General features: G+C 37.5%; 1 protein-coding gene across 1 annotated transcript in view; it reads left to right on the top strand.

Moving 5' to 3' along the window:
- Positions 1 to 2242, top strand: part of COL3A1 (collagen type III alpha 1 chain) — a 38925-nt gene extending 36683 nt beyond the window's left edge. Inside the window, exons 50-51 of the mRNA XM_035007555.1 lie at positions 250 to 492; positions 1434 to 2242. Coding sequence (XP_034863446.1) covers positions 250 to 492; positions 1434 to 1580 — 390 coding nt within the window. The 3' untranslated portion in view covers positions 1581 to 2242. The remainder of the gene's footprint in view (positions 1 to 249; positions 493 to 1433) is intronic.
- The last annotated feature ends 13038 nt before the right edge of the window (positions 2243 to 15280 follow it).

Genomic DNA, 15280 nt, shown 5'->3' with positions numbered 1-15280 from the left:
CTTCTCTCCCAAAGCTAAGTTAGATTGAATTATTTGTTGTATGCAACCACCTTTCTTTCAATTCTTAACACCTTTTTTACTCTAGCATTATATGTTACACACGCAATAAGAACATATTCACATATAAAATATTCATACATAAAATATATGGATAACCTGCGTTATAATGACCATACTATACTACATGAATCCTTAGGACATATGGTTGCAACAAAGATGTTTGATCACCTGTGTTTTTCCCCATCACAGTTTAGCTATGGCAATCCTGAACTTCCTGAAGATGTCCTCGATGTCCAGCTGGCCTTCCTCCGACTTCTCTCCAGCCGGGCCTCCCAGAACATCACGTATCACTGCAAGAATAGCATTGCATACATGGATCATGCCAGTGGGAATGTAAAGAAAGCCTTGAGGCTGATGGGCTCAAATGAAGGTGAATTCAAGGCTGAAGGAAATAGCAAATTCACATACACAGTCCTGGAGGATGGTTGCACTGTAAGTAATAACATTTTTAAAGGCATGGACCATAATGATCTTAGCATTTCTAGTTTAATCATGCTATTTTGAAAAGAAAAAAAAATAATGAGAATGAACAAAAGTTAACATTTGGTGTGAGTTATGTAGGATTTACTGGTTCATTGCAGGGAATATTAAATACCACACACAAAAATATATATCTTCCCAACCTCCAGGCGAAACAAGTTGAAATGAAATCAGTAGAAATTTAAATTCATAATATAAACTTCTGGGTGGTTACTATACATTCTCCATAATAGCTATCATATGGACTCAATCTAAAATCTCTGCTTTCTCTTTAAAGGTTAGCTTTAAATCTTTTCTTTGTTATTATCATTTATAAGCAAAGGGAGAATTCACTTCTAATACTAGCAAATTCCATCATGAGAGACTTACTCACTTTTTAGTAAACCAACCATATATCTGGTAGCAGTGACCAGACAGAACCAGACCTCCTGAAAATGGGCTGGCTATTGGCAATCTCTACTGAATGTACCTTAAAGCTCCATAATGCTTTTGGTTAACAGTATGGTTTATTAGGGTGCCTGGGTGGCTCAATCGGTTAAGCGTCCAACTTTTGATTTCTGCTTAGGTCATGATCTCAGGGTTGTGAGATCAAGCCCCATGTGGGGCTCCGCACTGGGGTAGAGCCTGCTTGAGATTCTCTCTCCCTCTCACACGACCCCTGCCCCCTCATGTGCACATGCTTTCTCTCTCAATCTCTAAAAAAGCCCAATATGGTTTATTATCTGGGATGATTATAACTTTAAAATGGAGGCGGTCTCATATGCATGGAAGATAGTGTGGCAGTTTGGCAACACCCTTAGGGCACACTATGTTTTTAAACTTGGTCAGTCAGAGGAAGTGTCTAAGTAATTGTAATGTCATGATAGCTCACATTTTTTTCCTCTTTTTTACAGAAACACACTGGGGAATGGGGCAAAACAGTCTTCGAATATCGAACACGCAAGGCCGTGAGACTACCTATTGTAGATATTGCACCCTATGATATTGGTGGTCCTGATCAAGAATTTGGTGTGGACATTGGCCCTGTTTGCTTTTTATAAATCAAACTCTATCTGAAACCCCAGCAAAAAATTTCACACTCCATATGTGTTCCTCTCATTCTAACCTTGTCAACCAGTACAAGTGACCAACTCAATTCCAGTTATTTATTTCCAAAAGTTTTGGAAAAAGTATAATTTGGCAAAAAAGGATTTTTTTTTTTTGCTGTTACACCAAATACAGTTCAAATGCTTTTTGTTCTATTTTTTTTACCAATTCCAATTTCAAAATGTCTCAATGGTGCTATAATAAATAAACTTCAACACTCTTACAATAACACTGTGTTATATTCTTTGAATCCTATCCCATTTGCAGAGCAATGACTAGGCTTACCATTAAAAGATAATCTTTCTTTCTGAAATAGTCAACATGAAATTAGAAAAGACCTCCCTGTTTCAACTACCTCAACCTGGTCAGAAATACAGATGAATTCTAGAAGTCCCGGAAGATGAAAAAATTTATATAATTGAACAATAATTTCCTAAAATATTGGTAAAAAGTATAGTACAAGAATTTGAATAAACATTTTAAAATCTACAATTATTTTAATCTTGGATATCAACTGCTTTTAAAGGTGCTTTTCTCTTTTCTTGTCACTGCTGAAATTATCAAGATTACCGATATTTGGGAAGGCTTTAAAGACATATGTTATGGTGCTAATGTATTTTCACTTTAAAAACTCTAGGTCAGAATTGTTGCCTTATATTCAAAACATAAATGCACACCATCTGTACATGTCTCCTATCAAAAAAATTTATTGGTGTGTCACTTCGGGGAACTCTCTCCCTTGATCCTGTAAAAGTCAACAACAACAAAAAACAAATAATGGGGCTTCTTTTGTCACAGTAACACAGAGAATGTGTTGAAATTTAACTTTGTGAGCTTATATGTGGTTGTTGATCTTTTTTTTTTTTCCTACAGACACCCATAATAAAATATCATAATAAAACATTCCTGGTTTCTGTCACTTTTAATAAATACAAGAAATGTATGTGTACACTCTAGAACTCTGGTGATCTTCTTGAAAAAAACATATTGAATTCTAACTCTCTAGCTTAATAATGCAATGACCTCAAGAATATGAGATAATAAGCTATGTTCATTCAGAAGAGAGATAATGCTCAATGGGGAATCTTGAGGATTTTTAGATCATATTCAGTGAAAACTGAGGGCTTGCTCTTTGAGTCAATCCCTGGAAATAATAACATAGTAAATTCAGGGGCGCCTGGGTGGCTCAGTTGGTTAAGCAACTGCCTTCGGCTCAGGTCATGATCCTGGAGTCCCAGGATCGAGTCCCGCATCGGGCTCCCTGCTCGGCAGGGAGTCTGCTTCTCCTTCTGATCCTCCCCCCTCTCATGCTCTCTGTCTCCCATTCTCTCTCTCAGATAAATAAATAAAAAATCTTTAAAAAAAAAAAAAAACATAGTAAATTCAGTTGTCCCCAAAAGGGAAGGAATCAGGGAGGAAGATGCCAGTAATTTATTGGAAGTAAGGAGGGTCTGGCAAAACAATTAAGAATAATTCAAGTCGACGCTTTTCTACCGTTGCTACACACTGTCTCATTGCCCTCTTGGCCCTTTTCCACCTTCAAATTCTTATTCTTTTAGTTACTGTAAGTATGGTCTTGCACATCTGACTTTATAGTTTGAAGTTTGCTTACTCTATATGGTTTATAACAATAATACTACTTTCCAAAATAAAAATTCTATCAGCCAAATGTCACGTCAAGACGTCCACTTACCCTCCATGTTAGAGGAAACCAGTGTTAACAGCTTCTTGTGCATCTTTCCAGAAATATTATATATACACATACACACATACAGAGATATGGAGAGACAGAGATAGAGAGACAGAAAGAAAGCAAGCCAATTTGCATTATGCCTTAAAATTAAATTACTTGGAGTTTTAAATTTAGGCACCTTCAAAGCCAGAAGTATTTGGCCAAGTCTTCCTCACATTGCATCACACTGACAGTGGCTCTCCTGTCTCCCTCTTTCATTTTTTTTTTTAAGATTTTATTTATTTATTTGAGAGAGAGAGAATGAGAGACAGAGAGCATGAGAGGGAGGAGGGTCAGAGGGAGAAGCAGACTCCCTGCCGAGCAGGGAGCCCGATGCGGGACTCGATTCCGGGACTCCAGGATCATGACCTGAGCCGAAGGCAGTCGCTTAACCAACTGAGCCACCCAGGCGCCCCTCCCTCTTTCATTTATAAGGACCTTTATAATTACATTGGGTGCAACCGGACAATTTAGGATAATCTCCTCATCTCAAGGTCATTTGATGACCAACCTTAATTCTGTCTGCAACCTTATACCCAAAATAGCATCTAGTGTCCCATGTTATGATGATTTCACCAGGCTGCTTTTGGGGTATGATTTTGAATATGGCTCTGAAAGTGAGCCTTCTCTTCATATATGTTTATTTTATGAGCCTGGGTTCTATAGCTTTCTCTGAATTTCCCTGAAATTTAGACAAAACCTATAAATTACATTTCTACTTAAAACAGCCAATGTTCATTTAGGTGGTTTGTAACAAAGAACCCCAACTCGGCCAGCAACTGATAATAGCAGTAATGACAGTGAGCAGAAATTCAGGAAAATGGAAAAACTCTGGGATCAAATATTATACTGGTTAGGGGTAAACATAGGAAAATCCAATTTGCATTTAGAGATGAGAACTTGTCAGTCTGTGGAGATAGGGCTCACGTCTGTGGTTGCCTGGAATGATTTGCAATGTGAAGCTAAGGCTGAAGAGGGTGAGTGACCTCTGCTATGCAACAGGATATTTAAATTTCATGAGAAATTGCAGGACAGCATGCAGGTGTGTCTGCTTTATTGCTGATCCACAGGAAGAGAATGACAAGTTCAGATCCGTATCTTCTTGGCTCAACGTGCAGAAGGAAAGCTATGGCCTTTCCCTGACTGTGCTAAAATAAATATATTAACATGGAAAAACATATTTTAGAACTCATCTCTTTGCAAAGGTTTGAGATAACCAAAGAGCAAATATAAATCTTAACTTATTGCAGATCAGCAAACTTCAACATAAACCTAAATGGGTTTTCGAATTCTTTGTTTGATTGGTACATAACTAGGAAGTAATAGGACCCCAGAAATTTGCATGGGGTTTTTGAAAGAATTCTCTTCAAATATTCCTCTTTCACATTAAATTACTCTAGCCATTTAAAATAGGACCCTTTATTTCCTACCTGCTAATATTTCTGCCTTTCTTGAAATGCAAGATGCCTCCAAGAAAAGACTAATTCTCCTCATACTTCACTCCCACCACTGCTTATTGTCTCCAGATTTATAACTAGAGTCAGATCCCAGAATGCTTTGTGTAACAATTAAGAAGTCAATCTCAGAAGGAGGCTTACACATAAAAAGAATGAAAAAATTTCATTAAATAGTATTTTCTAAAATCTGGGCAATATGTGTGGAAGAATTGTGCAATTCAGGTTAGACAAAATTCACCAATATGTGAATGTTAATAGAAAATTCTAGAAAGGCTATATTATTAACATGGTTGGTTGACTGAACCAGGCCTCAGAGGCAGCGCAAATTAAATGAACAAATGATTTGAGACATTGCAAACATCCTGCCAGATGGAGAATTAAAGAAGAATTAAGATAGAAAAATTGGAATGGCTTATCCTATGTGAGACATAACTTACCTTCTAACTATATTCTTAGGATGGAACACCAAGGTCTTAAGAAATACATAGTGAGATGTTGCCAGACCTTTGAAAACTTCCTTGGAAGTGTGTCTTTAGTCTAGAGATGGAAGTAGAAAAAAACCAGCTGAAATAAGCTTCTTGGTTTCACTGGAGATGACAGGAGTGGACAGAAGCCAAAAAGCATCTCTAGATCACTAGAAACAAAGTGAGAATAACTATAAGAGACAACAGGGCTAGAGTGGTTTTTTTAAAAAAAGGCCTAACTCAGAAATATCATATCTTTGGTGGTGGCTAATTAAGAAAGGGTCTACTATTTGGGTCCTGCTAGATGGGCTGACTGTGACAGCTGTACTTAGTTTTTCATAAACAATAATGACAAACAATTCTAGTGCTGGTAGAAAGAGAGCTTGGTTGAACAATCATACAGGATATGACTCTCCCCCCAGTTTCCAGACTATGAGACAGTTCATAGATCCAGTACCCTGAATGAAGTTCAGAGCTTTGGAGGAAGTCTCCTACAATAACAACATAACTGATGAGCCAAGCATTATTATTAATATGACCAAGCATTTTCCTAGTCACCTTAAACTTATTAATGTACAATTCACTTCAATCCTATGAGGTACTATTATCTTCATTTCACCAAACAAACAAATTATGAAAGACTAGGTAAATTGCCAAAGGTCACCTAGCTAGTAAGAAGTTAAAATTTGGGGTTAAGATTTTAACCCAAACAATCTGAATTTAGAGCTGATACTTTAAGCCATGACAGCAAACAGTATAAAAGTTACCATGTTAAGGATACATCCTCTTGCCAGTCATTAGAGTGTCATTAGTCTCCCTAATATCTCCCCTGGACAATCTCAGCTATATCCAAAACTTCAGTCAGCACTTTCACTGAGGATAACTCACAAATTTACATCTGTATTTTGTAGAACAAATGAACCATGTTTTCAATGGCCTAACTGAGACCCCCACTAAAATGTCTAAATGTCTTTCATGAAGCAAGCAATATGGAGATCTTGAAGAAGATCATACCAGACAGAGGGAAGAGCAATTACAGAGGTATTGAGAGAGGGGTGTTCTTGGTGTGTTCAAGGAAGAACAAAGGGAGACTGATTGGAGCAGTTAGCATGTGGGAGAGTAGTATAAGAAAAGACCACCAAAAGAGACAGGGGGATAGATTGTATGGAGTCTTAGAGGAAGGGTGATCTTTGGTCTAGCTTTGCCTGGGAGAGCACTATTTATGGGTACTTTCTTGATGTCTCATGACATTCAGCATTTTAGGACTCTCTAAATATTCTGATTTTATGATATTAAATGGCCACCCGACTTTTATTTGGTCACTGTGAAGATCTTGGCCTTTGCTCTCAGTGAGATGAGAAGTCATTGAGCAAATGGACAGCATGATCTGGCTTAGAGTTTTAGAGTGTTGCTGTGGTTGCTCTTTTGAGATAATAGTGTAGCTTCCACCAGGATGGTAATAGTGGAAGTGATGAAAAGTAGTTGGGTTCTAGATAGATGTTGAATATAGAGGCAACAGGAATTGCTAATAATGTGGATGTGTGGTCTAAGAGAAAGGGAGATGTCAAGCATGAATCCAAAGCTTTCAGCCTGAGTAATTGGAAGAAAAGAGTTGGCAATATCTGAGATGGAGGAGACTGTCAAGGTTAAAGATTTTGAGGGGTTCAAGATTTCAGGCTGGGAAGGTTACATTGGGGATGCCTCGCAATCACCTAAGTAGACTTGCTGAGATGGTGGTTAGACAAATCTAGAGGTCAGAGGAGAGATCCAGGCTAGAGAAACACACTTACGAGTTTCCGCATAGGCATGGCTTCTACATCCATGGAAGCAGATGCAATCATCAAGTAAGTGAGTGTAGAAAGAAAGGAGAAAGGGAAGAAGGACTGAACTCTGGGGTAGTCCAATATTTATAAGTTGGAGAAATGAAGAGGAAACAGCAAAGAAGATGGAGATGTAATGAAAGGAAACCAGAAAAGTACAATGACCCGGACAGCAAGTAGGAAAAAAGTTTGTTGTCTCAACGTTAAATTCATAGCATATTACAAGGATAGGTAAGCTTAGAGTTGATGTATTCCAAGCCACTAATCACAGATTTTAAAAAGTGAGATCAAGTGAGGTTATATCAGTTTTCCAATGTCCTATAAACTACAGACAGTGACGTGATGCAATCCCCCAACTTATATTACCACTTTAAAGCCATATTATCACTTAATTATCTCTTACTTGTTAAAAGATTGAATACAACTCTCTTTACCTTCAATCTGGCATTTGACAACAATTATTTCACTTCCTTGTTTTTTTTTATTATTTATTTATTTATTTTTTAAGACTTTATTTATTTATTTGACAGAGAGAGACACAGCAAGAGAGGGAACACAAGCAGGGGGAGTGGGAGAGGAAGAAGCAGGTTTCCCACTGAGCAGGGAGCCCGATGTGGGGCTCGATCCCAGGACCCTGGGATCATGACCTGAGCTGAAGGCAGACGCTTAACGACTGAGCCACCCAGGTGCCCACACTTCCTTGTTTTAAATAAAATTTATTTTATAAGTCTTGAGAATGAAATTTATACAGACATTATAACATATTTGGAAAATGCAGACAAGTAAGAAGGAAAATTGATTAACCTTGTCCCATATCAGTGGACACTTCCTTATTCTATGTATATTCTAACATGATTGGGACAATACTACATACGCAATTTTGTATGCCACTTATTTCATTTAATGGGATACCGCTTTATTTAAATTTTTTTTAATTTTGGTAATAATTGGGAAAAACACAGAAGAAGCTATTTTTTAAAAGTAAAGACTATGAAGTTAGAAATCACACTAAAATATCCTTTCTTCTGTCTAGTTTATATTAAAATTTTACTTGTCTGGGTTCTATCTTAGAGAAATGTGCTTACTTTTAAAAGTGAGTCAGAAACTGTGAAAAATATTTTCCTTTCAGACGTAATTCTCCATTGAGTCATAACTCACTAAGTGAGCTTGATAGAATATTAGTGAAACATTCTATATGACAGTGCACAGATGAAAACTCTCACCAAATCTTTGTGTTCCCCAATCTGCCACATTATAGTTTTCACAGATCTTATAAAAGAATCACTTGCTGAGTTCATGCCACAAAGAAAAAAAATGATATCATCTGTGGCCAATATTTTTTAAACAAATTCTTCTCTGATGATAATTTTTCTTCTCTTTTTCTTCTCATCTCTTTAAACATTGACCAAAGACATATGCTCATTGCAATGTTGAAATGAGACGTTTCATAATTAAATAGGTGGGAGAAAAAAAAAAGATTTAAGCTCTGTCTTAGATTGGGTCCTCTGGAAACACACTGCAAGGTAGCAACTTGTGAGCAGAAGATTCATTAAGGAGTCATTTCAGAAAATACAGAAAGGCAGGTTTGGACTGAAGGAGAAGATGACCCACATGCAATTGACACCGAGGTCTCATACAATCCTATAACAAGTTCTGGAACTGAGATGACCTTTCTGAGTTGTTATAATTCACAGTAAGGGGGATGGGTCTGTGCATCCTTGACTCAAGGCAGTCATTGACTAGACCAGAATGTGCAAGGGGTGGGAGGTATGTTCAATAAGGCAGTCTTGGTGACTAAAAGCAATTCTCAATGAGGGGAATGGTGGTGAATCTTCAATAACAGGCATTCTGAGGGGCTGTCAATGCTTTGGCTTTGAAGAGAAAATCTGAGTGGAACAACATACTATCTACTATAACCCCTACTCTCTGCTCAGTGCTCTACTAAACACTATAGGGGGATATAATATATAATTGCTCCTCCTTAGAAATGTGTTGTCTATCAAGAATTGGTCAGTTGAACCCATATGAAATGGTACAAAAGCATTCAAGATGGTTAGCAATTAAGTGCCAAATGGTGCTGGACCAACCAAGGAGATATAGATACTACATCAGAAAAAAAGAAATGGCCAATGATGATTATATTGTCAGGACAGTCTTTAAGAAGATAAAACTTGAGCTGTGGAATAAAGGAGTATGATTTGGGCAAATGGTGGAGAAAAGGAAAGCCATTTCAGACTAAGAAACAAAAGAAGAGAAATAGAAGCAAGAATGATTATTCTATGCTCTTGGAATAGTGAAGAATCCAGGCTACCTAAATGTATTCATTTCAATTCAGCGACATTATTGAGCAATTATTAAATGCAAGGCCCAGAACCAAGTGCTCAAGAAGATTCAAGGAGAATGAGATACCATACAATTTAGAAAATAACATGTCATGGGACTCAACATGATAACTTGTATTAGAGAGATATGAGGTACTAGAAAGACACAAGGAAGGAACAATCATGTCCACTTAAAAGGCTATATGCAGAGAGTGGCCTTTGAGGCAGACTTTAAGTAACAACATTTTCAAGGAGAAAGAGAAAGGAGGTTCACAGAAAATACTGTAAAGAAAGAGGTGCAGAGTTATGAAATATATCTGGTGTTTAAATTAGCCCAGTTTCAGATGGAGCATAGGTTTCACCGGTGGTGTAATAAGACAAGGCTAGAAGTATAGTCTGGCCCAAAGAGCTTACAATAGTAAGGTGACAGGGTTTTTGTTTTTGTTTTTGTTTTTGATCTGATTCTTAATGTAGAGCCATTTAAAGGTTTTAATTATTGGAAGATTCTTGCTTGAGGAGAGTCCAAGGTCGAGGAAAGTGTGGGGAGACAAGATCAGATTAACAGGCAGTGAAGACGTATCTATTGTGAAGAAGGAAGAATGAATCACCATTTTAGGGAGGAAGCGGATAAGACGAAAAAAACTTGACAAAAAAATCAGGGCAATTTTCTTCCCCCAAAGACTAGACTAAGGAGTCACAGAGTGTAGACGTCCTTGCTGGGAAAATTAGGTTAAGAGGGGAAAATGGGGTCAGCAAAAGGAGGACATCAAGAGTCACGCAGGAGCTGTTTCTGTTTAAAAAAGGAGGACTACGTGGAAAGTTACACAACTCCAGTCTTAACAGCTTTCTACGTGGCGGTTCAACACAACAGTGATTCACTTGGAAGAGCGGTTGAACATGATAAAATGTGTGACTGATTGCAGAATACGAGGTCAGGGGCGGCTAAGCAGATGTGGAAATTACCCTTCTACAGATGGTGGATGAAATCATCTGGCTCCAGATGAAATCATGAGGGAGCAAAACTTCCAAAGGAAAGAGGGAAAAGGCCAGCGTGGTGTTTGTGTGGTGGGAGGGAGGCTGTGGAGGGAGCAACGGCGAGTCTCATTTGGCATCCTGTAGCTTTTAATGGCTGAAGAAAGGAGGGTTTAATTTTGAGGGCTGGATTGTGATGAAGTCAAGGGCTATGAGCACAGAGAGGAAACTGAACAGAAGGAAGGTATCATTAATGCTCTTGACAAAAATGATTCGGGCCTGATTTTCAAATTTTGTCTTGAATTTAAACCACCTGGAGACTGTTCTCTGTGGAGGCAGCAAGAGCACAGATTTGAAGGGATGCAGGCATTCCCTGCCTGGGCGAACCCACAGAGCAGAGAGCACAGCATCCTGCGGGGAAACATGTCAGACGTCCCGGAGGGTGGGGGTGAGCAGGGACTGCAGTGCCTCTTCCTTATCTGAATCTTTAGGGCTTGCGTTTTGACTACAGATGTGTTCCTTTCCTGTTATGTTGTTCTCATTAAAGTGGCTAATAATTGGGATCATTCTGTATCTCCAGCTGCCTTTCATTGTATAGCTTCTTACCGTTTCAACTGCTGGGAAAACTGTTCACGCTGACATTACAGTTCTACCTTCCTCTGTTGATTACCATCGAAGCCACCTGATTTACTTCACATACGTACAGACCCATCTCTTATAATACTGAGGGCATTTAACCATCCTTGCTTATGTGCATAGGCTTTTGGTATGCACTCCCTAAATTGTGGTAAATCATATTCTTTGATAAAAATAAATGCAATTCCGGTTTTTGGGTTTTTTAACTTGTAAGATAGTCACATGGTAAGGCTTTAATGTGCATTGCATATCATTTGAGATGTTTCTTGATGACAGCAAAATAAAATCCAGCAGAGAATTATAAGCATAAATTATATAGAATTATGCTGAATTAGTGCAATTTCATCTTTAGGGCTTCTTTTTCAAAAAGATTTTATTTATTTATTTATTTATTTATTTATTTATTTATTTATTTGAGAGAGAGAGAGAGAGAGAGGAGCAGAGGGAGAGGGATAAGCAGACTCTGCTGAGCGAGGAGCCCAGTGTGGGGTTTGATCTTACAACCCTGAGATCAAGACCTGAGCCAAATCAAGAGTCCAATGCTTAACTGACTGAGCCACTCAGGCACCCTTTTAGGGCTTCTTATTATAATAATCTCACTGGTGTCTTTGCCTAGATTGATTTTTCAACCAGAATTTTCATCTTCATGTTTTTTTCTATTTGTCTCCTTGATTTTAGTCATGAAAGTGTAAAGATGAGAACAAGAATGCAGGACAGCATCAGAGGTGGCTTTCAGTTCTCTTTCCAAAGTTTGTGGTTACCCTTAACAACTAAGGTTCAGGATTCTGTAATTGAGAAGTAATACTCCTAGTAATAGGAATATAACTTTTCTTTTTCTTTTTTTTCACCCTTAAACATCAGTGCTCCTGGTGATCTGTCCTAGCTCACTGCTCTCCTTTTAATTCCTTCTTGAGAGATCGCATTCCCACTTGAAGCTCTAACAGCTCCTCCATGGGATGGCTAGAATGTCTTTAAGTATAAACCCAACCTGTGTCCAGCTGGATGCTCCACAGGTACTTTCCATATGTCTTCAGCCTCTCCCCAGTTCTGCTCCCCATTTTAGGAAATGCCACCATCTTCCATCCAGCTACCCAAGCCAGAAACGAGAATTATTTGAAATTGTTTGCTGCCTCACCCCCTCTTTTTCGTCATATTCTGTTGATTCTATTTCTTAAGCATCTCCCCAATCCATCCCTCTTTCTCCATCCTCAATAGCCTTGACTTCTTATTCCTTGTTTCTTTTTCTCCAATATTGCTATAACTAATCTATTTTCAGTCACACTCACTTAAAAATTCTGCCAAGGTGATGTTTCTAATATGCAAATCACAATACGTGTCTTACTTGCTTAAAACACTTCACTCAGTATTTTGCAGTAAGAGTTCTACCTATATTTTGGATGGTCCTTATTTTGTTCAAAGGGATTAGCCCTGCATGCAAAATATTCAGCATCTTTGGCCTATCCATGAAACGCCTAGATTATTTCCCAGTTTTTATGCTAACCACAAACACCCTCCTCACACATTTCTGAGGGCCCTCTAGAGGGTATGGTTAAACTCTCAGCTGAAAACCGAAAATTTCCTAAAAGAAAGTCCTCCAGAATAATTTTCAATCTCTTTCGCTTGACATACAAGTCCCTTCCTGACGTCTCTTTCTGCTTCTTTTATTTACTTCCCTGTGATGCCCTGCATTTAGTCCTAGTGCCCTGACTTCTCACTTGGGGTTCCCCAAACAAACCACATCTTTTAAGAGCTCCATGCCTTGATCTACGTCATTCTTTATGTCTGGTCCCTTGCTCAAGACACTATTTTCATCGTTCAAGCCTCAGGTATTCTTCTTTGCTTCCCCTCCTTTCCAAATCCCAGTCTAGTTTAGATGGCTCAGTCCTGTGGTTCCACTGTGAATACTTCGTTAAAATCAGTTATCACCACATATTTATTCAATTCAGTTGGTGTGTTTTTCTGTTTTACCCACTAAATGGTAAATATACAAGAGTGGCTTCCTGTTGATTGGATAGTCATTTTACATTCCAAATAAAAAATGCCAATATTCTTACATGAAATACACATGCAAATCAAGCACCCACACCTGATTCCTAGGCTATAGTCTAAATCAATCTGCCATCATTGTGAAATCGGTTTTGTCATGTGTTTTTAAGTTCCACTCTGTTTAATATCTGTTCTTGTAATTTTTACAAATGATATTTTCAGTTACTTGTCATCCTGTAAAATTAATGGTCCTGGAATATACCCCATTGTATCCTGCTCTTTCTCTTTCCCACAGCTCACATCTGGTCACAGCCCCTCCCCATACTAATAGGAATCTGAATAAACCAATTTGAGAAAATGACTTTAACTATACCTTGCACATGAAGTTAAAAAAAAAAAAAAAAACAGGCAAAAAGTATATGTTTCCTTGCATCTTCTTTTATACCCAATACAATCAGACATTTTAAAATCTGTCAAATTCTGATAGAGTTTAATTTCTTATTGTTTTGGTTGCATTTTTTTTCTAATGATATTAAATATCTTCTACATGTTTATTGGCCTTTATACTATGGCTTCTGTGAATTCTCTATGTAGGATTTTCATATTTTAATTTTTTTCCTTCCTGATTCCTAAGGAATTTTTGCAAGTAAATCTATTAAATATTTTCTGTCATATTAAATACAAAAATTTTCCCAGTTTGAACATGCTTGTAAGAGTTTTATAATCGAGATTTGAAATTCATTTTAGAATCTGATCTTCCAACATTTTAATCTATTATTTATATATTTGTTTCATTCTCATTCCAAGATTATTAAACTGCTCAAAGTATTTTATACTAATACATTTAGAGGTTTTATTCAGTCCATTTGGGAAATGCCTTGGTATGAGGACTAGAGAAGGAAACATGCTTTAAAATGATAAATGTTTATCAAGTTTCTGTAATATAATTTACTGACTACATGAGAATTAATTATATATTAAATTGTAATATACATGCATAGATTCATTTCGAAATACTCTTCTTTCACCATGGCCAGTAGCTTTTTATTATATTTTTTTCATCTAATTTTATCTAGTAGGGCCAGTGACCCAACTTTACTCATTTCTGTTTTTTTTTCGGGGGGGGGCATGCTTTATCATTTTTCTTGCATATTTTTTACTCCAATGAATTTTAGAATGATTTTGTCATGTTCCGTGTTTTTAAGATCCTGTAGGGATTTTGAGTGGGGTTGTATTTAATTTAGGCATGAATTTAGGAAAAAGAATTACATTTTCCAAATACTGAGCTTCCCTATGTGAGAATAAGGCACATTTATTCCCATTTTTATCTTATTTTACATATCTTAGTGAAATGTTACAGTTTTTTAGTCAGGTTCTATAGACTTCTTGTCAGATCTAGTCTTTGGTGTTGTATGCTGTGACTGCCATTGGGGATAGAATCATTTCTTCTATTGTGTTTCCTATCCAATAATACAAATAATACATAGTAATAGTGATACATGCTTCACACTAATACATAAATCAATTATTAATACTCTCTAAGTGTACTTTTCCAGTTACACAGTATATAATTTCTCATCATTCACTCAATGAATATATTTTGAACAAACACAAATATACCAGGCAGTATGTCGGATCCTTATAAATAGCCCCTGCCCTTGTAACAAATACAATAGAGAAGACTGACCCTAATTAAATAATCATAAAACTGTGTAAAGCATTGTAATTGTGCTATAAGGGAAAAGCACAGAGTGCCAAGAAAATTTATAACAGGGACTTTATCTAACCTGGGTGGTGGTGAAGGGTGAGGATGTCCTTGAACAGAACTCTAAAAGATGAGTACAAGTAAACTGGACAAAAGGAATACATACGCAAATAGACTTAGGCAGGATGGGGAACCCTGTTTTGGGGAAATGGACAGAAATCCATTGTGTGTGGAGCAGAGAGTAGGGCAGATAATGACAACATGAAGCTTCAGGAGTCAGGTGTCAGGTCATGGCAGAGACTCTGAGTTTAAGGATTTTTATCTTTATCCTGGAAGACACCACCGAAATTTTTTAAGGGGTGTGTGTGTGTGTGTGTGTGTGTGTGTGTGTGTTGGATGGAGCGGAGTAGAGTGAGGTGACATATTCAGACTTGTATTTCAAATTGACCGCTCTAGCTCTTGGGGAAGAAGGGCTCAAAAAAGAGCAAGAACGGATGCCTGAAAACCTGTAAGAAGGCTATTGAAGGAGCCCAGGAGAGAGGAAATGATAATGTGGACAGT

This window comes from Mirounga leonina, unplaced genomic scaffold (assembly GCF_011800145.1).
Source record: "Mirounga leonina isolate KUSES-001 unplaced genomic scaffold, KU_Mleo_1.0 Mir_151, whole genome shotgun sequence".
In the NCBI taxonomy this organism is placed as follows: domain Eukaryota; kingdom Metazoa; phylum Chordata; class Mammalia; order Carnivora; family Phocidae; genus Mirounga; species Mirounga leonina.
This window is presented reverse-complemented; position numbering and strand designations above follow the sequence as displayed.